Source organism: Oncorhynchus tshawytscha, linkage group LG10 (assembly GCF_018296145.1).
Source record: "Oncorhynchus tshawytscha isolate Ot180627B linkage group LG10, Otsh_v2.0, whole genome shotgun sequence".
NCBI classification, from domain to species: domain Eukaryota; kingdom Metazoa; phylum Chordata; class Actinopteri; order Salmoniformes; family Salmonidae; genus Oncorhynchus; species Oncorhynchus tshawytscha.
The window spans coordinates 41,035,100-41,058,398 of NC_056438.1; the positions used below are offsets into that span (position 1 = coordinate 41,035,100).

General features: G+C 42.1%; 1 protein-coding gene across 26 annotated transcripts in view; it reads right to left on the reverse strand.

Annotated features, from left to right (window-relative positions):
• Positions 1-23,299, reverse strand: part of dlg1b (discs large MAGUK scaffold protein 1b) — a 266,351-nt gene that overhangs the window by 54,139 nt on the left and 188,913 nt on the right. For all 26 annotated transcript variants that reach the window (XM_024435208.2, XM_042328550.1, XM_024435214.1 and 23 more), the window contains 2 exons: positions 8,363-8,519; positions 7,394-7,496 (listed from right to left, as the gene is read on the reverse strand). In XM_024435208.2, coding sequence (XP_024290976.1) covers positions 7,394-7,496; positions 8,363-8,519 — 260 coding nt within the window. The remainder of the gene's footprint in view (positions 1-7,393; positions 7,497-8,362; positions 8,520-23,299) is intronic.

Genomic DNA, 23,299 nt, shown 5'->3' on the forward strand with positions numbered 1-23,299 from the left:
ATAAGTATTTGATACTTTGAAAAGCAGAACTTAATATTTGGTACAGAAACCTTTGTTTGCAATTACAGAGATCATACGTTTCTTGTTTCAACCGCACCAGCATATGGTCTCACAAGGGGTCTGAGGATCTCATCTCGGTACCTAATGGCAGTCAGGCTACCTCTGGCGAGCACATGGAGGGCTGTGCGGCCCACCAAAGAAATGCCACCCCACACCATGACTGATCCACCGCCAACCGGTTATGCTGGAGGATGTTGCAGGCAGCAGAACGTTCTCCACGGCGTCTCCAGACTGTCACGTCTGGTACATGTGCTCAGTGTGAACCTGGTTTCATCTGTGAAGAGCACAGGGCGCCAGTGGCGAATTTGCCAATATTTGTGTTCTCTGGCAAATGCCAAACGTCCTGCACGGTGTTGGCCTGTAAGCACAACCCCCCCACCTGTGGACGTCGGGCCTTCATACCACCCTCATGGAGTCTGTTTCTGACCATTTGAGCAGACACATGCACATTTGTGGCCTGCTGGAGGTCATTTTGCAGGGCTCTGGCAGTGCTCCTCCTGCTCCTCCTTGCACAAAGGCGACGGTAGCGGTCCTGCTGCTGGGTAGTTGGCCTCCTCCACGTCTCCTGATGTACTGGCCTGTCTCCTGGTAGCGCACCCATGCTCTGGACACTACGCTGACAGACACAGCAAACCTTTTTGCCACATCTTGCATTGATGTGCCATCCTGGATGAGCTGCACTACCTGAGCCACTTGTGTGGGTTGTAGACTCCGTTTCATGCTACCACTAGAGTGAAAGCACCGCCAGCATTCAAAAGTGACCAAAACATCAGCCAGGAAGCATAGGAACTGAGAAGTGGTCTGTGGTCCCCACCTGCAGAACCACTCCTTTATTGGGGGTGTCTTGCTAATTGCCTATAATTTCCACCTGTTGTCTATTCCATTTGCACAACAGCATGTTAACTTTATTGTCAATCAGTGTTCGCTTCCTAAGTGGACAGTTTGATTTCACAGAAGTGTGATTGACTTGGAGTTACATTGTGTTGTTTAAGTGTTCCCTTTTATTTTTTTGAGCAGTGTATATCACTTTGCCTTATGGCAAGGTGCTCCATCATGCTGGAAAAGGCATTGTTCGTCACCAAACTTTTCCTGGATGGTTGGGAGAAGTTGCTCGGAGGATGTGTTGGTACTATTCTTTATTCATGGCTGTGTTCTTAGGCAAAATTGTGAGTGAGCCCACTCCCTTGGCTGAGAAGCAACTCCACACATGAATGGTCTCAGGATGCTTTACACTGTTGGCATGACACAGGACTGATGGTAGTGCTCACCTTGTCTTCTCCTGACAAGCATTTTTCCGGATGCTCCAAACAACCAGAAAGGGGATTCATCAGAGAAAATGACTTTACCCCAGTCCTCAGCAGTCCAATCCTTGTACCTTTGGCAGAATATCAGTTTGTCCCGGATGTTTTTCCTGGAGAGAAGTGGCTTCATTGCTGCCCTTCTTGACACCAGGTCATCCTCCAAAAGTCTTCGCCTCACTGTGCGTGCCGATGCACTCATACCTGCCTGCTGCCATTCCTGAGCAAGCTCTGTACTGGTGGTGCCCCGATCCCGCAGCTGAATCAACTTTAGGAGACGGTCCTGGCGCTTGCTGGACTTTCTTTGGTGCCTTGAAGCCTTCTTCACAACAATTGAACTGCTCTCCTTGAAGATCCAATAAATGGTTGATTTAGGTGCAATCTTACTGGCAGCAATATTGCCTGTGAAGTCCTTCTGTGCAAAGCAATGATGACGACACTTGTTTCCTTGCAGGTAACAATGGTTGACAGAGGAAGAACAACGATTCCAAGCACCACCCTCCTTTTGAAGCTTCCAGTTTGTTATTCGAACACAATCAGCATGACAGAGTGATCTACAGCCTTGTCCTCGTCAACACTCACACCTGTGTTAACGAGATAATCACTGACATGATGTCAGCTGGTCCTTTTGTGGCAGGGCTGAAATGCAGTGGACATGTTTTTGGGGGATTCAGTTTGCATGGCAAATCAGGACTTTGCAATTAATTGCAATTCATCTGATCACTCTTCATAATATTCTGGAGTATATGCAAATTGCCATCATACAAACTGAGGCAGCAGACTGTGAAAATTAATATTTGTGTCATTCTCAAAACTTTTGGCAAGACTGTATTATACAATAGTTATCTTTTGTTTGTTTTTAATCCCATCCTTCAGCTACCCTCAACCCCTCCCATCTATCTTTGAAGACCATCCAGTTTTGATTCTATTTGCCTTGTATTTTTAACTGTGCTGTTTCACAAACGTTCTAAACATTTTACAGACAGTATATTTGACCTTAGTTACCTTGTTGTTTTTTCCCCCCACCCTTCAGCTCCCTTCTACCCCTCCCAATCTCTCACTTAACATAAACTATGCAACTACTAAATGGAATCATGTAGTAATCAATATCGTGTAGAAACCAAGAAAGTGTTAAGTTAAAGAAATCAAAATATATTTTAGATTCTTCAAAGTAGCCACCCTTTGCTTTGATGAAAGCTTTGCAGTCTTGGCATTCTCTCAACCAGCTTCATGAGGTAGTCACCTAGAATGCATTTCAATTAACAGGTGTTTCCTTTTATTCTTCTTTCCTTCTTAATGCCATTAGTCTCAACCTCTTAAGCCTACCCCCTACTTTTTCGAACATTCTGTTAAAAATCGCGCAACATTTCAGCGTCCTGCTACTCATGCCAGGAATATAGTATATGCATATGATTAGTATGTGTGGATAGAAAACACTCTCACGTTTCTAAAACTGGTTAAATCACGGCTGTGACTATAACAGAGCGTGTGTTTCATCGAAAGGCGCAAGAACAACTGATCACTGAAAACTGGAAAAAATATCAATGCGCCACTTGCATGTATTGTTTAAGGGACACCAAATTAAATGGGGCCGAGATTGCAAGTCCTACAGCTTCCACACGATGTCGCCAGTCTTGTCAATTGCCTTCCCGTTGTTTCTTGGTCAAACGAGGAAGAGAGACCACTTTCCATCCGGTCTCCGACAGGAAGTTTTGGAAGAGAGATTTCGGAACATGATTTGAAAACGTGGAGCTATTGAATACACATCGCCCCGTGATCAATTTGATAGATTATTAACGTTTACTAATACCTAAAGTTGGATTACAAAAGTATTTCGAAGTGTTTTGTGAAAGTTTATCGTCGACTTTTTTAATTTAAAAAAATGACGTAGCGTTTTGAAACGGTATTTTTTTCTGAATCACACAGTTTCCATAGATGGATATTTTGGGTATATATGGACCGATTTAATCGAAAAAAAAAGACCCAATAGTGATGTTTATGGGACATATAGGAGTGCCAACAAAGAAGCTCGTCAAAGGTAATGAAAGTTTTATATTTTATTTCTGCTATTTGTGTAGCGCTGGCTACGCTAATTCTTTTGTTTATGTCGCATTCAGGTATTTCGGGGTGTTGCATGCTATCAGATAATAGCTTCTCATGCTTTCGCCGAAAAGCATTTTAATAATCTGACTTGTTGGCTAGATTCACAACGAGTGTAGCTTTAATTCAGTACCCTGCATGTGTGTTTTAATGAACGTTTGAGTTTTAACGAGTGCTATTAGCATTTGGCGTAGCGCATTTGCATTTGCTGATGGCTAGATGAGACGATTGCGTCTCGGGTGGGCTTAAGAGGTTTTAACACCATCCATTTTTTTTCTTCTAATTACCATGTATTTTCAACTGTGCTGTGACAAAAGTTCTGAACCTTTCTATTCACATAATTTTTCTACATATTGTAAATTTTTTCTAAAAGTATTATTATATTATTGATCGATTGACTATGACTTTTCAAATCACCCAGCAGTGCTATTTGCAGAGTTAGCTCTTTCTCTGAACCTCCCCCACACAATAATTCAACCCCTCTCAGTAGCCCCTGTCCTCTCAAATATAATTTTTATTTCCCATCTATCCTTCTATCTTTCTATTTCCCATCTCCCTCTCTCAGCCCTGAGTCATGTTCCAACCATGTCCTCTGAAATATTTGCATCAATAGCATTTCTATCGATTCAGTTTCAATTAATGAGTTCTCATTCAGTGTCATCACAAACATCTGCAGAGCATGATGTAACCCATGTACAGTACCAGTCAAAAGTTTGGACACACCTACTCATTCAAGCGCTTTTATTTAGTTTGACTATTTTCTACATTGTAGAATAATAGTGTAGACATCAAAACTATGAAATAACACAAATGGAATCATATTGTAATAAAACAAGTGTTAAACAAATCAAAATATATTTTATATTCTCTGAGACTGTTCAAAAGCAAACCAAAATCAATGGACACAGACAGGAGGTACTTGCAAACCAAGAGTATTACTCGAAGTACAAAACTATACAAGTGAAGGAAAATGCAAAATGATGAGTAAAGATGCAACAGAGAAATGTCACAGGTGTTTCTAAACAAAATTATAAAATAATAAAACTACATCCCCGATAGACCGCTCAATCAATTATTCAGTTTTCCATGGCATGATGTTCTTCAGAGGATCGCTCACTGAGGATCGCTAACCTTTGCTTTGATAAAAGCTTTGCACATTCTTGGCATTCTCCCAACCGGCTTCATGAGGTAGTCCCCTGGAATGCAATTCAATTAACAAGTGTACCTTGTTGAAAGTCAATTTGTGGAATTTCTTTCCTTATTGATGCATTTGAACCAGTCAGTTGTGTTGTGACAAGGTAGCAGTGGTACACAGAAGATATCCCTATTTTGTTATGCAAGAACAGCTCAAATAAGCAAAGAGAAACGACAGTCCATTATTACTTTCAGACATGAAGGTCAGTCAATCCGGAAAATCAAGAACTTTGAAAGTTTATTCAGGTGCAGTCAAAATCCATCAGGCGCTATGATGAAACTGGCTCTCATTAGGACTGCCACAGGAAAGGAATACCCAGAGTTAACTCTCCTGCAGAGGATAAGTTCATTAGAGTTACCAGCCTGAGAAATTACTGCCCAAATAAATGATTCACAGAGTTCAAGTAACAGACATCTCAACATCAACTGTTTAGAGGAGACTGCGTGAATCAGGCCTTCATGGTCGAATTGCTGCAAAGAAACCACTACTAAAGGACACCAATAAGAAGAAGAGACTTGCTTGTGCCAAGAAACACGAGCAATGGACATTTGACCAGTGGAAATATGTCCTTTGGTCTGATGAGTCCAAATTTGAGATTTTTAGCTCCAACCGCCGTGTCTTTGTAAGATGCAGAGTAGGTGAACGGACGTTTTCTGCATGTGTAGTTCCCACTGTGGAGGTGTGTTGCTGGTGACACTGTCTGATTTATTTAGAACTCAAGGCACATTTAACCAGCATGGCCACCACAGTATTCTGCAGCGATATGTCAAACCATCTGGTTTGTGTTTAGTGGGACTATCATTTGTTTTTCAACAGGACAATGACCCAACACACCTCCAGGCTGTGTAAGGACTATTTGACCAAGAAGGAGAGTGATGGAGTGCTGCATCAGATGACCTGGCCTCCACAATCACCCGACCTCAACCCAATTGAGATGTTTTGGGATGAGTTGGGCCACAGAGTGAAGGAAAAGCAGCAAACAAGTGCTCAGCATATGTGGGAACTCCTTAAAGATATACTTCTCCTTAATGCAACCGCTGTGTCAGATTTCGAAAAAGCTTTACGGAAAAGGCACACCATGCAATAATCTGAGTACAGCGCTCAGAGACCAAAACAAGCCATACAGATACCCGCCATGTTGTGGAGTCAAAAGAAGTCAGAAATAGCATTATAAATATTCACTTACCTTTGATGATCTTCATCAGAATGCACTCCCAGGAATTCCAGTTCCACAATAAATGTTTTGTTTGTTCGATAAAGTCCATCATTTATGTCCAAATACCTCCTTTATGTTCGCGCGTTTAGTTCACAAATCCAAATTCACAAGGGGCAGGCACTTATTTCCGATGACAGTTCCATTACAGGTCGTAGAAACATGTCAAACGATGTATACAATCAATCTTTAGGCTGTTTTTATCATAAATCTTCAATAATATTCCAACTGGACAATTCCTTTGTCTTTAGAAAGGAAAAGAAATGCAGCTAACTCTCAAGGGCTCACGCGAGACAGCTCATGGCATTCTGCCAGACACCTGACTCAAACAGCTCTTATTCTCTCCCCCTTTACAGTAGAAGCCTGAAACAAGATTCTAAAGACTGTTGACATCTAGTGGAAGCCTTAGGAAGTGCAATCGGACCAAATTCTACACTGATAGGCAAAGACTTACAAACCTCAGATTTCCCACTTCCTGGTTGGATTTTGTCTCAGGTTTATGCCTGCTATATGAGTTCTGTTATACTCACAGACATCATTCAAACAGTTTTAGAAACTTCAGAGTGTTTTCTATCCAAATATACTAATAATATGTATATATTAGCTTCTGGGCCTGAGTAACAGGCAGTTTACTCTGGGCATCTTATTCATCCAAGCTACTCAATACTGCCCCCCAGCCATAAGAAGTTAAAGACTGTTGGAAAAGCATTCACAGAATGCCAAGTGTGCAAAGCTGTCATCAAGGCAAAGGGTGGCTACTTTAAAGAATATAAAATATATTTAGATTTGTTTAACACTTTTTTGGTTACTACAGGATTCCATATGTTTTATTTCATAGTAGTCAAAATAAAGAAAAACCCTTGAAGGAATACATGTGTCCAAACTTTTGGACTGGTACTGTAAGTGCAGATAACAATGGGTTTACAGTAGGCTATTTAGCATCTCCACAGAACACAGGTGATTACTTGCCGTACGTGGTTTTAGCAACCATTGGTAAAACATTATATATGGCATTCAAGCTTGCAATAAGGCTCAGTAGATATACATTGATGGAAATGTCTGCTTAAAGCAAGCTTGCTGATATTAGATTATAATTGTTCTCATCGAATTCTCATCGAATGTCGTGAAGCTTGCTATAAGCAGATATCTACTGTGGTAATTAAATTACCTAAGAGCACCACACTAGTATATCAAAGCAGGTGTTTGATCCAATAGTAGTCCAACTCCTGATGCAGTTAGCCACACAGCAGTAATATGCCCAGTCAGTCAAGTAAAATGAGAGAGCACTTCTCCACATGGTAAAACAATCATGTCTGCTTTATTACGCTCCATCTCTAGCTGTGTGAACTACCTGAATATGCCCCAGTGTTGTGTTCAGCGGCAGCAATAAAGGAGTTAACTTACTTTGAGGCTCCGGACTCTAGTCTAGCAGTGACGCTCACACCTTCAGAACCGCATACATAAGTACAAATACAAAGAAAACATGACAGTGATGCCCCCTGCTGATGACATCACATAATGACTCACCCTCTGGTCTGTAGTGGGCCACGATAGTTACAGTCTGCCCAGCATTTTTCAGTGCCGCAGCCGCCTGCTCGTGAGTGGCGCTGCGGAGGTCCACCCCGTTCACCTGCAAGCGGGAAAAGCAGAAAGGAGACAAGTCATCAGGTTCATGTTCATGCTAATCAAGCAACCTCGCTCTCACAAGACTTTAGTCAACCAGGCAAGTGTTCGAGAACACATTATCTTTTACAATATCGACCTGATCAAGTGTAGCAAAGCAGACAAATGGAGAATAAAGCTCAACTTAAAAACTCAAAAAAGAATATCAGTGCCTTCAGAAAGTATTCATACGCCTTGACTTATTCCACATTGTTTTAGTGCAGCCTGAATTCAAAATGTATTATATAGATTTTTTTCCTCACACATCTACACACAATACCCAACAATGAAAAAGTGAAAATATGTTTTTAGAAATGTTATTGTGTTAAGAATTGTTTTTACACTTACATTTTTTTTATATAAAGGCTGTAACAAACAAAATGTGGAAAAAGTCAAGGGTTGTGAATACTTTCTGAAGGCACTGTATACAACAGACAACATGAATAAGGTGTAACACAGAGCATTAAAAACACAATGGGACACAAGTGGTACTAAAAAACTGTTACAACGGGTAAGACTGGAGCTCATTTTGACTATCCCCTGTAGGCGAAATTGGCTGTAATGACAACATTGTGACCAGCTTGGCCCGCTGGGTACAGTAACTTACAGAAGACTGGCGATGATGGAAATATCTGTGTGAATGGGTTTTGCACATTCCATTTTGTGTGTGTTAGTGTAGCATGTCTGTGCCCATGTGTGTAAGTGCAATAGTGTGTTTGAAGATGTTCTTACAGACAGTGTGTGGCTGTGTGTGCCTGCAAACTCTGTGTGTGTGTGTGCAGGTGTGCGTGCTAGAGTGCCAGCATGAGTGTGCACGTGTTAGGTTATCCTTACAGAGACGAGGCGGTCTCCTTTCCTCAGCTCGCCACACAGATCTGCAGGTCCCCCTGCCAGGATGAAGGAGATGAAGATGCCCTCTCCGTCCTCTCCACCCACTATGTTGAAGCCCAGGCCCGTCGTCCCTCTGTGGAGAACCACCTTCCTGGGCTCTCTGGGAAGACACAACAAAGAATAATGGATAAAGTCCTCAGTCAGATTTTCTCTAAAGTAATATGGTGGTGGTTGTGAATCCTCGTAGTAAAGTCCATAGATTAAAAAACAAAAACATCAAAAGGTAACATTTTAGATTAAGTATGCTCTTATACCTGTGTAGTAACAGTCACAGTAGTAACATTGTATTAACATATTACAAAACAACACACAACACTGCTATTGCTACTACAGGGCTTGATTCACCTCTCTCACACTACATACTATAAATCTGGCAATTTCATTATAACTGTACTATAAAATCAATGTTTTGAACTATTGAACCAATACATGTAATTTTAATATTCAACCACTAGGGGGAAAATGGCCATGTTAATTCTCGTGATGTGTGGCACAATAAGGATACAAGGCTGGAGGGATGACATTTGACTATGTATTACTTTAGCACAATCTGGAGGTTCTTCATCTCTTAAATGCTTAAATCTTGTTTCAATCACTATTATATATTACCCATTGATTTTTTTACCACTAGAACCGCTTGGCCTCAAGTCATTCTGACTGCAACATTCTAACATTTCATTAGTTTAGGTTACTGTAGGCTATAAGTAAAAAACAAACAAATTCATCTGTTCAATCAATTTTATTTGTGGAATGCCTGTTACAACTATGAACCAGAACTTCAGTGCTGGAACACGCTAATATCTTATTTTTATGACAAAATAAAACAAATACCCCAACTACCAACACCCACAGTCAGCAAGACGTCATCACTAGCCTAAACATAAGCGGCAAGTGGCCTTGATAAAGTGAAAATCTGCACAAACGCAATAATGCCATTATAATGGATATAAGTTTTGATATGACAGCAATCGAGTTCGTACCAGTGCGTCTTCACACAATAGCATCAGTTGGATTTTATTTAGCGGTTATCGCTTGTCCTAACAGTTGACACAAATCTTCGTCACTTGCGTGACACACTGACATACCTTTGTTTAGTTCTAGTGCATAACAGTCTCCGGTTCTCTTTATTGAGTCCCCTTTGTCTTGTAATTTTTCAGCACCGCTGTGCAGGTGCCTTATTTTGCGCATAGGGAGCTCCCGTCTCACTTTGTTCAAGGTGCCGGCCAATTGTCCATGGTCACATTTCTCCCCTTGCCTCAAGCCTCATCACCACATTCTCTGGCAGTTGCTCACCTGCTGCCCGATGTGTATCATTTCCCAGACATTGAAAGCCAGCATGTACAATTAAGCACGCTTTCACTGTGTAGCCTACTCAAAGTAGGCCAGAGTAGACTAATGAGACTGGATTCTGTGGACTGATTTAGGATACATACCACTTTGATATTATAATTATAACAGATCAAGACAATAGAATGGCCTGCCCTGTTTTTTCACAATTATGCAGTGTTCGCTTCCCTGAGCTCATCAACTCACCCATTCTCTGCATCATACTTTACATAATGTATTTAATATGTTGTGTGTGAAATTTGTGGTATTGTTTAGTTCAATTTTTGATGCAATTATTGGGGTGGTCATCAGCTGGGCAATGCACTTTCAACTGTCGGAAGAAGGAGTGGAGAAGGCCCTACTGTCGGGGGAAGGAGTAGCTACGGGAGAAAACCATAATAAAAATGTTATGCCCTCCTAAAACTGGTTATAACTATAGTTCTGTTTGTGATTTTAAGATTTTAACACAGACAGTGTGTTATATAGACTTATTTAGGAGAAGCCAACGGAAGGGAACATGACTTAAAAATGGCAGAGTAACATAACCTTTTGATTCAGGAGCAGTCAAAATGACTGCTTTAGCAGTTCTAGTGTTAAAAGGGGCCATCTGTAGTTGCTACATTCAATTTTTGACTTATAAATGAATTATACATACCAATTGATTCTTGAAGAATATACACTACTCAACAAAAAAGTACAGTGCCTTCGGAATTATTCAGAACCCTTGACTTTTTCAAATTTGTTAGGTTACAGACTTGTTCTAAAAATGTATAAATTGTTATTTCCCTCATCAATCTATACACAATACCCCATAATGATCTAGCAAAAACAGGTATTTTTTTGCCCATTTATAAAAAAATTTAAATTAAAAACGGAAATATTACATTTACATAGGTATTCAGACCCTTTACTCAGTACTTTGATGAAGCATCTTTGGCAGCGATTACAGCCTCGAGTCTTCTTGGGTCTCTGACTTCCTGATGTCTCGTCGTTGTCGGTGATCAGGCCTACCACTGTTGTGTCGTCTGCAAACTTAATGATGGTGTTGGAGTCATGCCTGTCAATATACTAACAAAACATTATGTACACCTATAGCGGCAGGTAACTTGGTCACGAAAATCAGAAAAGCAATCAAATTAATCGTTTACCTTTGATGAGCTTCGGATGTTTTCACTCACGAGATATTTTTTATATCCAAATACCTCCGTTAGTTTGATGCGTTATGCCGGTCACGACAACGCAGACAAAAATTCCAAATTATATCCATAATATCGACATGGCAAACGTTTTTTTTATAATCAATCCTCAAGGTGTTTTTCAAAGATCTATTCGATAATATATCAACCTGGACAGTTGGCTTTTCACTAGGACCGGGAGGAAAAATGGCTACCTCTCTGTTTAGCGCAAAAATCACACTGAGAGCCAACAACTGACCACTTAAGCAATGTGGACGTTTATGCTCATTCTTCAAAATAAAGGCCTGAAACTAACATCTAAAGGCTGTAGACACCTTAGGGAAGCCACAGAAAAAGGAATCTGGTTGATATCCCTTTCAATGGGCAATAGGGATGCATAGAAAGACAGGGGTTTCAAAATAAGAGTCACTTCCTGATTGGATTTTTCTCAGGATTTCGCCTGCAATATCAGTTCTGTTATACTCACAGACAATATTTTTACGGTTTTGGAAACGTTAGAGTGTATTCTATCCTAAGCTGTCAATTATATGCATATTCTAGCATCTGGTCCTGAGAAATAGGCAGTTTACTTTGGGATGTTATTTTTCCAAAAATAAAAATAGTGCCCCCTAGCTTCAAGAGGTTACATGTTGAAAATGTCAGTGAAGACACCTGACTCTTGGTCAGCACATGCCCGGAGCACACGTCCTGGTAATACCTCTGGCCCCGCAGCCTTGTGTTTCGAGTCTCATAGCAAAGGGTCTGAAAACGTATGTATATAAGGTATGTGTAAAAAAAATACGCACACACACACACACACTTCTAAAAACCTGTCAAATGGTTCAAAAACTTGACTATGATGTGACTACACCATACACAACAGATCTGTTAAACATTAGGTTAGGTTATTAGGTTATCTACTTTGGGTCATGCTGTATGCTCTTGTCAGATCAGGGTCGAATTAATTAGGAACCAAACTGAAGATACAGACTTGAACATGTCCAATAAATGTTTTCATTACGGTTTTGATACAATTTACTAAGGTGTGTACTAATGAATAAAACTCAGTGTTTTTTTCAGGGGCTGGAGTGATGTCCTCTGATTTTGCCACCCTCATAATGAAGCCCTCTTTGCCATGCATGCCAAACAACCCCTCCCTAAATTGAGAAAAAAGAAGAGGAAAAGGGAGAGACGGTAGCTAATTTTCCAACCAATTGGAGACAGATTTAAGCAAATACTCTACAATCCGCATAAAGAAAACATGTGCATTTTACCACCAACAGTGTGTTTCCACGAAATTGACTTTTTGCAGACAAAAATCAGTGCGTGATGACGTAATGCACACAAAATGTACTTTTTCGCATACTTTTTAAATGTACCTAATAAAAATCTCAAGTTCTGTGTTTCCATTGCATTTTCAACTCAACTGATAGTTTTGTCACAAAAACTAAGGGTATACTATATTTTAAAGTGAAAGACCTATGAACATTTATAACTGCTAAAATTATACCTTATTTTAAAGTGGCAATCCACTGACCATTACCAAATGAGTTATCAACATTTATAACTTCTAAAAAATATCACTTAAAAGTGGAAACTTTCTGTCCATTTAATAATGAGTTGCAAACATATAACAGCATATGTCTTCAAACATGCAATACATAGTAAGAACAACATGTAATTGAATAGAAGGAAACATTGGAGAAACAATTTTAATTGCATTGACTCAAATCTGTAGCCTATCATTGGTATAGTGAGTACCCTACCTAATTCAGATAAAGGCACCCCTGGTTTTTCTCCCCTTATTAACAATATAAGTCAGAATAGAAATGTACAACCAATTTAACTATTTCAAATACAAGATAGGGTCTCATCTGTTTCTTTCTTGTTAAGCATTTCCCATCCTGGAGTCTGAGACTCATGGGAATCTGTGGGAGAGAAGTGGAATTTATGCAAATTTAACAGAAACTCTAGCTACACATAGTTTTAGTATCATTAGCATGATTTCTACCATTTAGGCTTAAGCTAGTTACGTTATCCACTGCTAGCTAATAATAATAGCTAGCTAGTGTTTAACATTACTTGCTAAAACTAATAGCTAGCTATCAAAGATGAAAGGGGTTAGCTAGTTATCACAATTGTTGCTAATACAGTAGATAGGCTAGTTTGCAAGCTAGATAGTTTGCGAGCTAGATAGTAAGTTAGTCTTAACATTGGAACCACTAGTATGCTGACAAAGAACGCAAGCAAACGTAAACTCACGTAAACTCGTACATGGTCTGTACAATTGCCATTATTTTAGCGGCCCAAAAACGTAATACTTCCAGATCAACTGTTATGTCAATACCATTGTATAGCACAATTTCTCCCCTTTCCAACAGAATCAATTACATGACCTAAACGCTGCCCGTTTCTGCATAATTCAAGCAGGCAATGAGCCCCGTCCGGTCTTTTTAAAAATGGCGCGTGGGGAAGCGAAACTAATGCGTGATAGTGAGAAAGAGATGTGTGGGAAAAGTGATTTTTTTCCCACTTGATCTGTCCAACTTATCGCCTCTAAAATGTAAATAAAACACTGTAAAGAGTTTATATAATGTGTCATTTACATACCTATTTGAAGGTTTGTGTCGAATTTGAATCGGGTTTTTAGGGCGGTGCTAAAGTGATCTTAGAAGTAAACAGTGGCTTTGAGAATGATGATCGCATGCAATGATGATGCAAAAAATGACTAGGTATCTCCCCTTTACCCCCGTCACTGTCAATTTCTTGTTTTTAAAGGATGATAAAAGTGCTACACCTGGTGGAGAGAGATTGTAAGACAGAAATTGTTGCTTTATGCATGCTGTAGGTTACGACATGACACGTCAAGATGTAATGGAGGGTCAGTTTTTTCAAATTTTCTCCAATACTATAGAGTCATTAATCCAAAAAAGGCTAGCTTTAACAAATTGCATGGAAATTCTGTCATGTCTATGTTAGCTAGCTAGCTGGCAGCTACAGTTTATTAGCTAGTGAGCCAAGCTAACTAGCCAGCAAACGTGATCTAACTAACTGTATCATGCCACAGATTATCTTGTGCTAAATAGTCTAGCAGAATATCTATATTCAAAAATACGTTTTAGGTTTTACCTAATGCTAGCAAGAAAACATTTCCTAGCCAGTATTGACAGAGGTGCTAGCAAATGTTAGATAGATAGCTGCGCCGTGTGCTAAATCAACCAGCAGAACTTCTGTATCTAAAAGTGAAAATTGCAAAGATAATTTACCCTCATCTCCCCGTCACCATTTTTATCTGGTGAACAACATTTATTTAGAGTAATCTCTTCTGTCTGGCCTTAGCACACTTCTCATAGCCATGTCCATCTTGATTCTTAATGAAACACTGACATGTCAGTGTCAGCAAGTTCTGTGCACGTTCCAGGACGCTTTATTCAAGCGCGTTTCTCAGATGGCCAGATCCATGAAACCAGTGAACCACACCAATAATATGTCTCGAACTCTTCAGATGAGGCCTTCATTCCTGAAATAAACAAGTGTACCAATGCATCCTCAGGGTTTCAAACGCGGGGCAAGACATAGTTGACCCCCTTTTCTTTCCATTGGTCTGAAAACCAAACATATTTTTTCCTTGGACAGAGCAACAATGTATTTGTATTTATTATTGATCCCCATTAGCTGCTGCCAAAGCAGCAGATACTCTTCCGGGGGTCCAGCAAAATTATGCAATTTTAAAAACATTACAATACATTCACAGATTTCCCAACACACTGTGTGCCCTCAGGACCCTACTCCACCACAAACACAAAATCAGCAAAAAAAGAAACGTCCTCTCACTGTCAACTGTGTTTATTTTCAGCAAATGTAACATGTGTAAATATTTGTATGAACATAAGATTCAACAACTGAAACAAACTGAACAAGTTCCACAGACGTGTGACTAACAGAATTGGAATGTGTCCCTGAACGGGGGGGGGGCAAAAGTAATAGTCAGTATCTGCATTAAGTACTACAGTGCATCTCCTCCTCATGGACTGCACCAGATTTGCTAGTTCTTGCTGTGAGATGTTATCCCACTCTTCCACCAAGGCCCCTGCAAGTTCCCAGACATTTCTGGGGGGAATAGCCCTAGCCCTCACCCTCCGATCCAACAGGTCCCAGACATGTTCAATGGGATTGAGATCCTGGCACTTCGCTGGCCATGGCAGAACACGGAAATTCCTGTCTTGCAGGAAATCATGCACAGAATGAGCAGTATGGCTGGTGGCATTGTCATGCTGGAGGGTCATGTCAGGATGATCCTGCAGGAAGGGTACCACATGAGGGAGGAGGATGTCGTCCCTGTAACGCACAGAGCTGAGATTGCCTGCAATGACAACAAGCTCAGTCTGATGACACACTGCCCCAGACCATGACGGACCATCCACCTCCAAATCGATCCTGCTCCAGAGTACAGGCCTCGGTGTAACGCGCATTCCTTCGACAATAAAGGCGAATCCGACCATCACGCCCGTTGAGACAAAACCGCGACTCGTCAGTGAAGACCACTTTTTGCCAGTCCTGTCTGGTCCAACAACGGTGGGTTTGTGCCGATAGGCGATGTTGTTGCCGGTGATGTCTGGTGAGGACCTACCTTATAACAGGCTACAAGCCCCCAGTCCAGCCTCTCAGCCTATTGCGGACAGTCTGAGCACTGATAGAGTGATTGTGCATTTCTCGTGTAACTCGGGCAGTTGTTCTTGCCATCCTGTACCTGTCCCGCAGGTGTGATGTTAAGATGTACCGATCCTGTGCAGGTGTTGTTACACGTGGTCTGCCACTGCGAGGACGATCAGCTGTCCGTCCTGTCTCCCTGTAGTGCTGTCTTAGGCGTCTCACAGTACGGACATTGTAATTTATTGCCCTGGCCACATCTGCAGTCTTTATGCCTCCTTGCAGAATGCCTAAGGCACGTTCACACAGATGAGCAGGTACCATGGGCAACTTTCTTTTTGTGTTTTCTAGAGTCAGTAGAAAGGCCTCTTTTAGTGTCCTAAGTTTTCATAACTGTGCCCTCAATTGCCTACAGTCTGTAAGCTGTTAGTGTCTTAACAACCGTTCCACAGGTGCATGTTCATTAATTGTTTATGGTTCATTGAACAATGGGAAACAGTGTTTAAAACTTTTACAATGAAGATCTGTGAAGTTATTTGGATTTTTACTAATTTTCTTTGAAAGACAAGGTTCTGAAAAAGGGACGTTTCTCTACAGTACTAAATGCATGTGTATGTATAGTGCGTATGATATTCTGTGTGTATTTGTGTGTGCGTATGCATGTGTCTGTTTTTATCTGTTTTAAATCTAATTTTACTGCTTGCGTATGTTACTTGATGTGGAATAGAGATCCATGTAGTCAAGGCTCTATGTAGTACTGTGTGCCTCCTATAGTCTGTTCTGGACTTGGGGACTGTGAAGAGACTGTGGCATGTCTTGTGGGGTATGCATGGGTGTCCGAGCTGTGTGCCAGTAGTTTAGACAGACAGCTCGGTGCATTCAACATGTCAATACCTCTCATGAATAAAATTAGTGTTGAAGTCAATCTGTCCTCTACTTTCAGCCAGGAGGGATTGACATGCATTTCATTAATATTAGCTCTCTGTGTACACCCAAGGGCCAGCTGTGCTGCCCTGTTCTGAGCCAATTGCAATATCCCTAAATCCTTTTTTGTGGCACCTGACCACATGACCGAACAGTAGTCAAGGTGTGACAAAACTAGCGCCTGTAGCACCTGCCTTGTTTATAGTGTTGCTAAGAGGCAGAGCATTGCTTTATTATAGACAGTCTTTCCCCCATCTTAGCTACTACTGCATCAATATGTTTTGACCATGACAGTTTAATCCAGGGTTACTCCAAGCAGTTTAGTCATCTGAACTTGCTCAATTTCCACATTATTTATTACAAGATTTAGTTGAGGTTTAGGGTTTAGTGAGTGTTTTTTTTCCAAATACAATGCTTTTAGTTTTAGAAATATGTAGGGCTAACCTATTCCTTGCCACCCACTCAAACTAACTGCAGGTCCTGAACTGTTGCAGTCAGTTCAGTCGCTGTAGAAGATTACGTGTATAGAGTCATCCGCATACATAGACACACTGGCTTTACTCAAAGTCAGTGGCATGTTGTTAGTAAAAATTGAAAAAAGCAAGGGGCCTAAACAGCTTCCCTGGGGAATTCCTGATTCTAGCTGGATTATGTTTTAGAGGCTTCCATTAAAGAACACCCTCTGTGTTCTGTTAGACACGTAACTCTTTATCCACATTATAGCAGGGGGTGTAAAGCCATAACACGTACGTTTTTCCAGCAGCAGACTGTGATCGATAATGTCAAAAGCTGCAATGAACAAGACAGCCCCCACAATCATTTTATCATCAGTTTCTCTCAGACAATCATTCGTCATTTGTGTAAGTGCTGTGCTTGTTGAGTGTCCTTCCCTATAATCATGCTGAAATTCTGTTGTCAATTTGTTTACTGTGAAATAGCATTGTATCTGATCAAACAAAATTATTTCCAGAAGTTTACTAGGGGTTGGTAACAGGCTGATTGGTCAGCTATTTGAGCCAGTAAAGGGGGCTTTACTATTCTTGGGTAGCGGAATGACTTTAGCTTTCCTCCAGGCTTGAGGGCACACACTCTCTAGTAGGCTTAAATTAAAGATGTGGCAAATAGGAGTGGCAAAATCATCTGCTATTATCCTCAGTAATTTTCCATCTAGATTGTCAGACCCTGGTGGCTTGTCGTTGTTCATAGACAACAATAATTGTTTCACCTCTTCCACACTGACTTCACGGAATTCAAAAGTACAATTCTTGTCTTTCATCATTTGGTCCGATATACTTGGTTGTGTCGTGTCAGCGTTTGTTTGCTTGTCTTGCCAATGAAAAAGTCATCAAAGTAGTTTGCGATATCAGTGGGCTTTGTGATGAATGAGCCATCTGATTCAATGAATGAAGGACCGAGTTGGCTTTTTTCCCCAAAATGTTATTTAAGGTGCCCCAAAGCTTTTTAGTATCATTATTTATAAAATTGATCTGTTTCATAGTGTAGTTTCTGTTTCTTTTAATTTAGTCAAATGATTTCTTAATTTGCAGCACGTTTGCGAATCAGTTGGGCTGCCAGACTTAATTGCCATACCTTTTGCCTCATCCCTCTCAACCATACAATTTTTCAATTCTTCATCAGTTTTTACAGTCATTTTCTTAATGGGTGCTTATTAGTGCAATCTAGTTTTAAATGTCTTCTATTTGGCTATCCAAGATGGCATAGCTGTCAGACGTCGTGTCCCTTGTATATTTTTATATATTTTTCTTTGCATATCTTTTTAAATATTTTCCTAAACCTCAACTTCTAAATACTCCCCTACAACCCGCCTCTCCCAATGTGGCATGGATCTGTTTTTTTTCTAAAGTATTTCTATTTACTATTTACCCTCAACTGAAGCTAGCCAGCAAACTACCTACCAGCTATCAGTCAGCAAACCACTGCTAGCGGTCATCAGCTAACCTTTAGCTCGGAAAGCTTTCGCCAGTTCGTACAACGTGACTCAAAACAGAGCATAACGGACCTATTTTTTCCCTCCATATCCCCGCAAACTCTGAACATTTTAATCTGGATCTTCACAATTAGCTAACCGCAATCCCAGGTAACTACTCCTGGCTAGCGTTTCCATCCCGGAGCAAGCACCAATTAGCCTGAAGCTATCCCGGCTAGGGCTCCTACTGAAACCCACTCCTAGGCTACAATATCCGGACCCCTTCTACTGCCGGTACGGGGCACGGAACCCCGCCGATCCTCTACTACTGGAATACCGACAATCTGCCCGAGGATTCCAACAGGGCCCTCAGGCGCGACGTCCACTGAAGGCCCATTCTGCTAAATCGCGGCCTGCTAGCTACCTAGAGTTACTTGGAACAATACTAACCCACGACTGGTCTATCAACGTCACCACACGAAGAGGCAAAAACAGACTTACCTCCATCCCTCAAAGGCCCTTCTGCAAACTTGCTAGCCCCGGTCTACTAACTGCTAGCTCGCTTGCTTGAACCGGTCTGCTAACTGCTAGCCCCAGTCTGTTAACGGCTAGCTTGCTTTCCCCCGGTCTGGAAATGCTTGCTTGCTAGCCCCGGTCTGCTAAGTGCTAGCTTGTTAGCCCCGGCCTACTAACTGCTAGCACCGGCCTGCTAACTGTCTGAATCGCAGTGTCCCCAGCCAGCCTAACCACTCACTGGACCCATATGTTCACTTGGCTACGCATGCCTCTCTCTAATATCAATATGCCTTTGTTTTACTCACTGCTTTAGCACACTCTGCCAACCCAGATGCCTTAGCCGTGTGTGAATCCTGGATTAGGAAAACCACCAAAACCCTGAAAACTCCATCCCCAACTATAACATTTTCCGTCAAGATAGATCTGCCAAAGTGGGCGGTGTTGCAATCTACTGCAAAGATAGCCTGCAGAGTTATGTCTTACTATTCAGATCTGTACCCAAACAATTTGAGCTTCTACTTCTAAAAACTCACCTTTCCAGAAACAAGTCTCTCACTGTTGCTGCCTGCTAAAGACCACCCTCTGCCCCCAGCTGTGCCCACGACACCATATGTGAATTGATTGCCCCCCATCTGTTTTCTGAGCTTGTGCTACTAGGTGACCTAAACTGGGACATGCTTAACAGCCCGGCCATCCTACAATCTAAGCTTGATGCCCTCAATCTCACACAAATTATCAATGAACCTATCAGGTACAACCCCAAATCCGTAAACATGGGCTCTCTCATAGATATCACCCTAACTAACTCGCCCTCCAAATACACCTCTGCTGTTTTCAATAAAGATCTAAGCGATCACTGCCTCATTGCCTGCATTTGACCACCCCTCATTACTGTCAAACGCTCCCTAAAACACTTCTGCGAGCAGGCCTTTCTAACTGACCTGGCCGGGGTATCCTGGATTTTTTATTTCACCTTTATTTAACCAGGTAGGCTAGTTGAGAACAAGTTCTCATTTGCAACTGCGACCTGGCCAAGATAAAGCATAGCAGTGTGAACAGACAACACAGAGTTACACATGGAGTAAACAATTAACAAGTCAATAACACAGTAGAAAAAAAAGAGAGTCTATATACATTGTGTGCAAAAGGCATGAGGAGGTAGGCGAATGATTACAATTTTGCAGATTAACACTGGAGTGATAAATGATCAGATGGTCATGTACAGGTAGAGATATTGGTGTGCAAAAGAGCAGAAAAGTAAATAAATAAAAACAGTATGGGGATGAGGTAGGTAAAAATGGGTGGGCTATTTACCGATAGACTATGTACAGCTGCAGCGATCGGTTAGCTGCTCAGATAGCAGATGTTTGAAGTTGGTGAGGGAGATAAAAGTCTCCAACTTCAGCGTTTTTTGCAATTCGTTCTAGTCACTGGCAGCAGAGAACTGGAATGAAAGGCGGCCAAATGAGGTGTTGGCTTTAGGGATGATCAGTGAGATACACCTGCTGGAGCGCGTGCTACGGATGGGTTTTGCCATCGTGACCAGTGAACTGAGATAAAGCGGAGCTTTACCTAGCATGGACTTGTAGATGACATGGAGCCAGTGGGTCTGGCGACGAATATGTAGCGAGGGCCAGCCGACTAGGGCATACAAGTCGCAGTGGTGGGTGCTATAAGGTGCTTTAGTGACAAAACGGATGGCACTGTGATAAACTGCATCCAGTTTGCTGAGTAGAGTGTTAGAAGCAATTTTGTAGATGACATCGCCGAAGTCGAGGATCGGTAGGATAGTCAGTTTTACTAGGGTAAGTTTGGCGGCGTGAGTGAAGGAGGCTTTGTTGCGGAATAGAAAGCCGACTCTTGATTTGATTTTCGATTGGAGATGTTTGATATGAGTCTGGAAGGAGAGTTTACAGTCTAGCCAGACACCTAGGTACTTATAGATGTCCACATATTCAAGGTCGGAACCATCCAGGGTGGTGATGCTGGTCAGGCGTGCGGGTGCAGGCAGCGAACGGTTGAAAAGCATGCATTTGGTTTTACTAGCATTTAAGAGCAGTTGGAGGCCACGGAAGGAGTGTTGTATGGCATTGAAGCTCGTTTGGAGGTTAGATAGCACAGTGTCCAAGGACGGGCCGGAAGTATATAGAATGGTGTCGTCTGCGTAGAGGTGGATCAGGGAATAGCCCGCAGCAAGAGCAACATCATTGATATATACAGAGAAAATAGTCGGCCCGAGGATTGAACCCTGTGGCACCCCCATAGAGACTGCCAAAGGACCGGACAGCATGCCCTCCGATTTGACGCACTGAACTCTGTCTGCAAAGTAATTGGTGAACCAGGCAAGGCAGTCATCCGAAAAACCGAGGCTACTGAGTCTGCCGATAAGAATATGGTGATTGACAGAGTCGAAAGCCTTGGCAAGGTCGATGAAGACGGCTGCACAGTACTGTCTTTTATCGATGGCGGTTATGATATCGTTTAGTACCTTGAGCGTGGCTGAGGTGCACCCGTGACCGGCTCGGAAACTAGATTGCACAGCGGAGAAGGTACGGTGGGATTTGAGATGGTCAGTGACCTGTTTGTTGACTTGGCTTTCGAAGACCTTAGATAGGCAGGGCAGGATGGATATAGGTCTGTAACAGTTTGGGTCCAGGGTGTCTCCCCCTTTGAAGAGGGGGATGACTGCGGCAGCTTTCCAATCCTTGGGGATCTCAGACGATATGAAAGAGAGGTTGAACAGGCTGGTAATAGGGGTTGCGACAATGGCGGTGGATAGTTTCAGAAATAGAGGGTCCAGATTGTCAAGCCCAGCTGATTTGTACGGGTCCAGGTTTTGCAGCTCTTTCAGAACATCTGCTATCTGGATTTGGGTAAAGGAGAACCTGGAGAGGCTTAGCTGCGGGGGGGGGGGGCGGTGCTGTTGGCCGAGGTTGGAGTAGCCAGGCGGAAGGCATGGCCAGCTGTTGAGAAATGCTTGTTGAAGTTTTCGATAATCATGGATTTATCGGTGGTGACCGTGTTACCTAGCCTCAGTGCAGTGGGCAGCTGGGAGGAGGTGCTCTTGTTCTCCATGGACTTCACAGTGTCCCAGAACTTTTTGGAGTTGGAGCTACAGGATGCAAACTTCTGCCTGAAGAAGCTGGCCTTAGCTTTCCTGACTGACTGCGTGTATTGGTTCCTGACTTCCCTGAACAGTTGCATATCGCGGGGACTATTCGATGCTATTGCAGTCCGCCACAGGATATTTTTGTGCTGGTCGAGGGCAGTCAGGTCTGGAGTGAACCAAGGGCTATATCTGTTCTTAGTTCTGCATTTTTTGAACGGAGCATGCTTATCTAAAATGGTGAGGAAGTTACTTTTAAAGAATGACCAGGCATCCTCAACTGACGGGATGAGGTCAATGTCCTTCCAGGATACCCGGGCCAGGTCGATTAGAAAGGCCTGCTCACAGAAGTGTTTTAGGGAGCGTTTGACAGTGATGAGGGGTGGTCGTTTGACTGCAGCTCCGTAGCGGAAACAGGCAATGAGGCAGTGATCGCTGAGATCCTGGTTGAAGACAGCGGAGGTGTATTTGGAGGGCCAGTTGGTCAGGATGACGTCTATGAGGGTGCCCTTGTTTACAGATTTAGGGTTGTACCTGGTGGGTTCTTTGATGATTTGTGTGAGATTGAGGGCATCTAGCTTAGATTGTAGGACTGCCGGGGTGTTAAGCATATCCCAGTTTAGGTCACCTAACAGGTCTGTAATTTTTATCTTAGGTACACTTCAACTGTGAGAGACGGAATCTAAAACAAAAATACAGAAAATCACATTGTATGATTTTTAAGTAATTCATTTGCATTTTATTGTATGATATAAGTATTTGATCACCTACCAACCAGTAAGAATTCTGGCTCTCACAGACCTGTTAGTTTTTCTTTAAGAAGCCCTCCCGTTCTCCACTCATTACCTGTATTAACTGCACCTGTTTGAACTCGTTACCTGTATAAAAGACACCTGTCCACACACTCAATCAAACAGACTCCAACCTCTCCACAATGGCCAAGACCAGAGAGCTGTGTAAGGACATCAGGGATAAAATCGTAGACCTGCACAAGGCTGGGATGGGCTACAGGACAATAGGCAAGCAGCTTGGTGAGAAGGTACGAGAACTGTTGGCGCAATTATTAGAAAATGGACGAAGTTCAAGATGACGGTCAATCACCCTCTGTCTGGGGCTCAATGCAAGATCTCACCTCGTGGGGCATCAATGATCATGAGGAAGGTGAGGGATCAGCCCAGAACTACACGGCAGGACCTGGTCAATGACCTGAAGAGAGCTGGGACCACAGTCTCAAAGAAAACCATTAGTAACACACT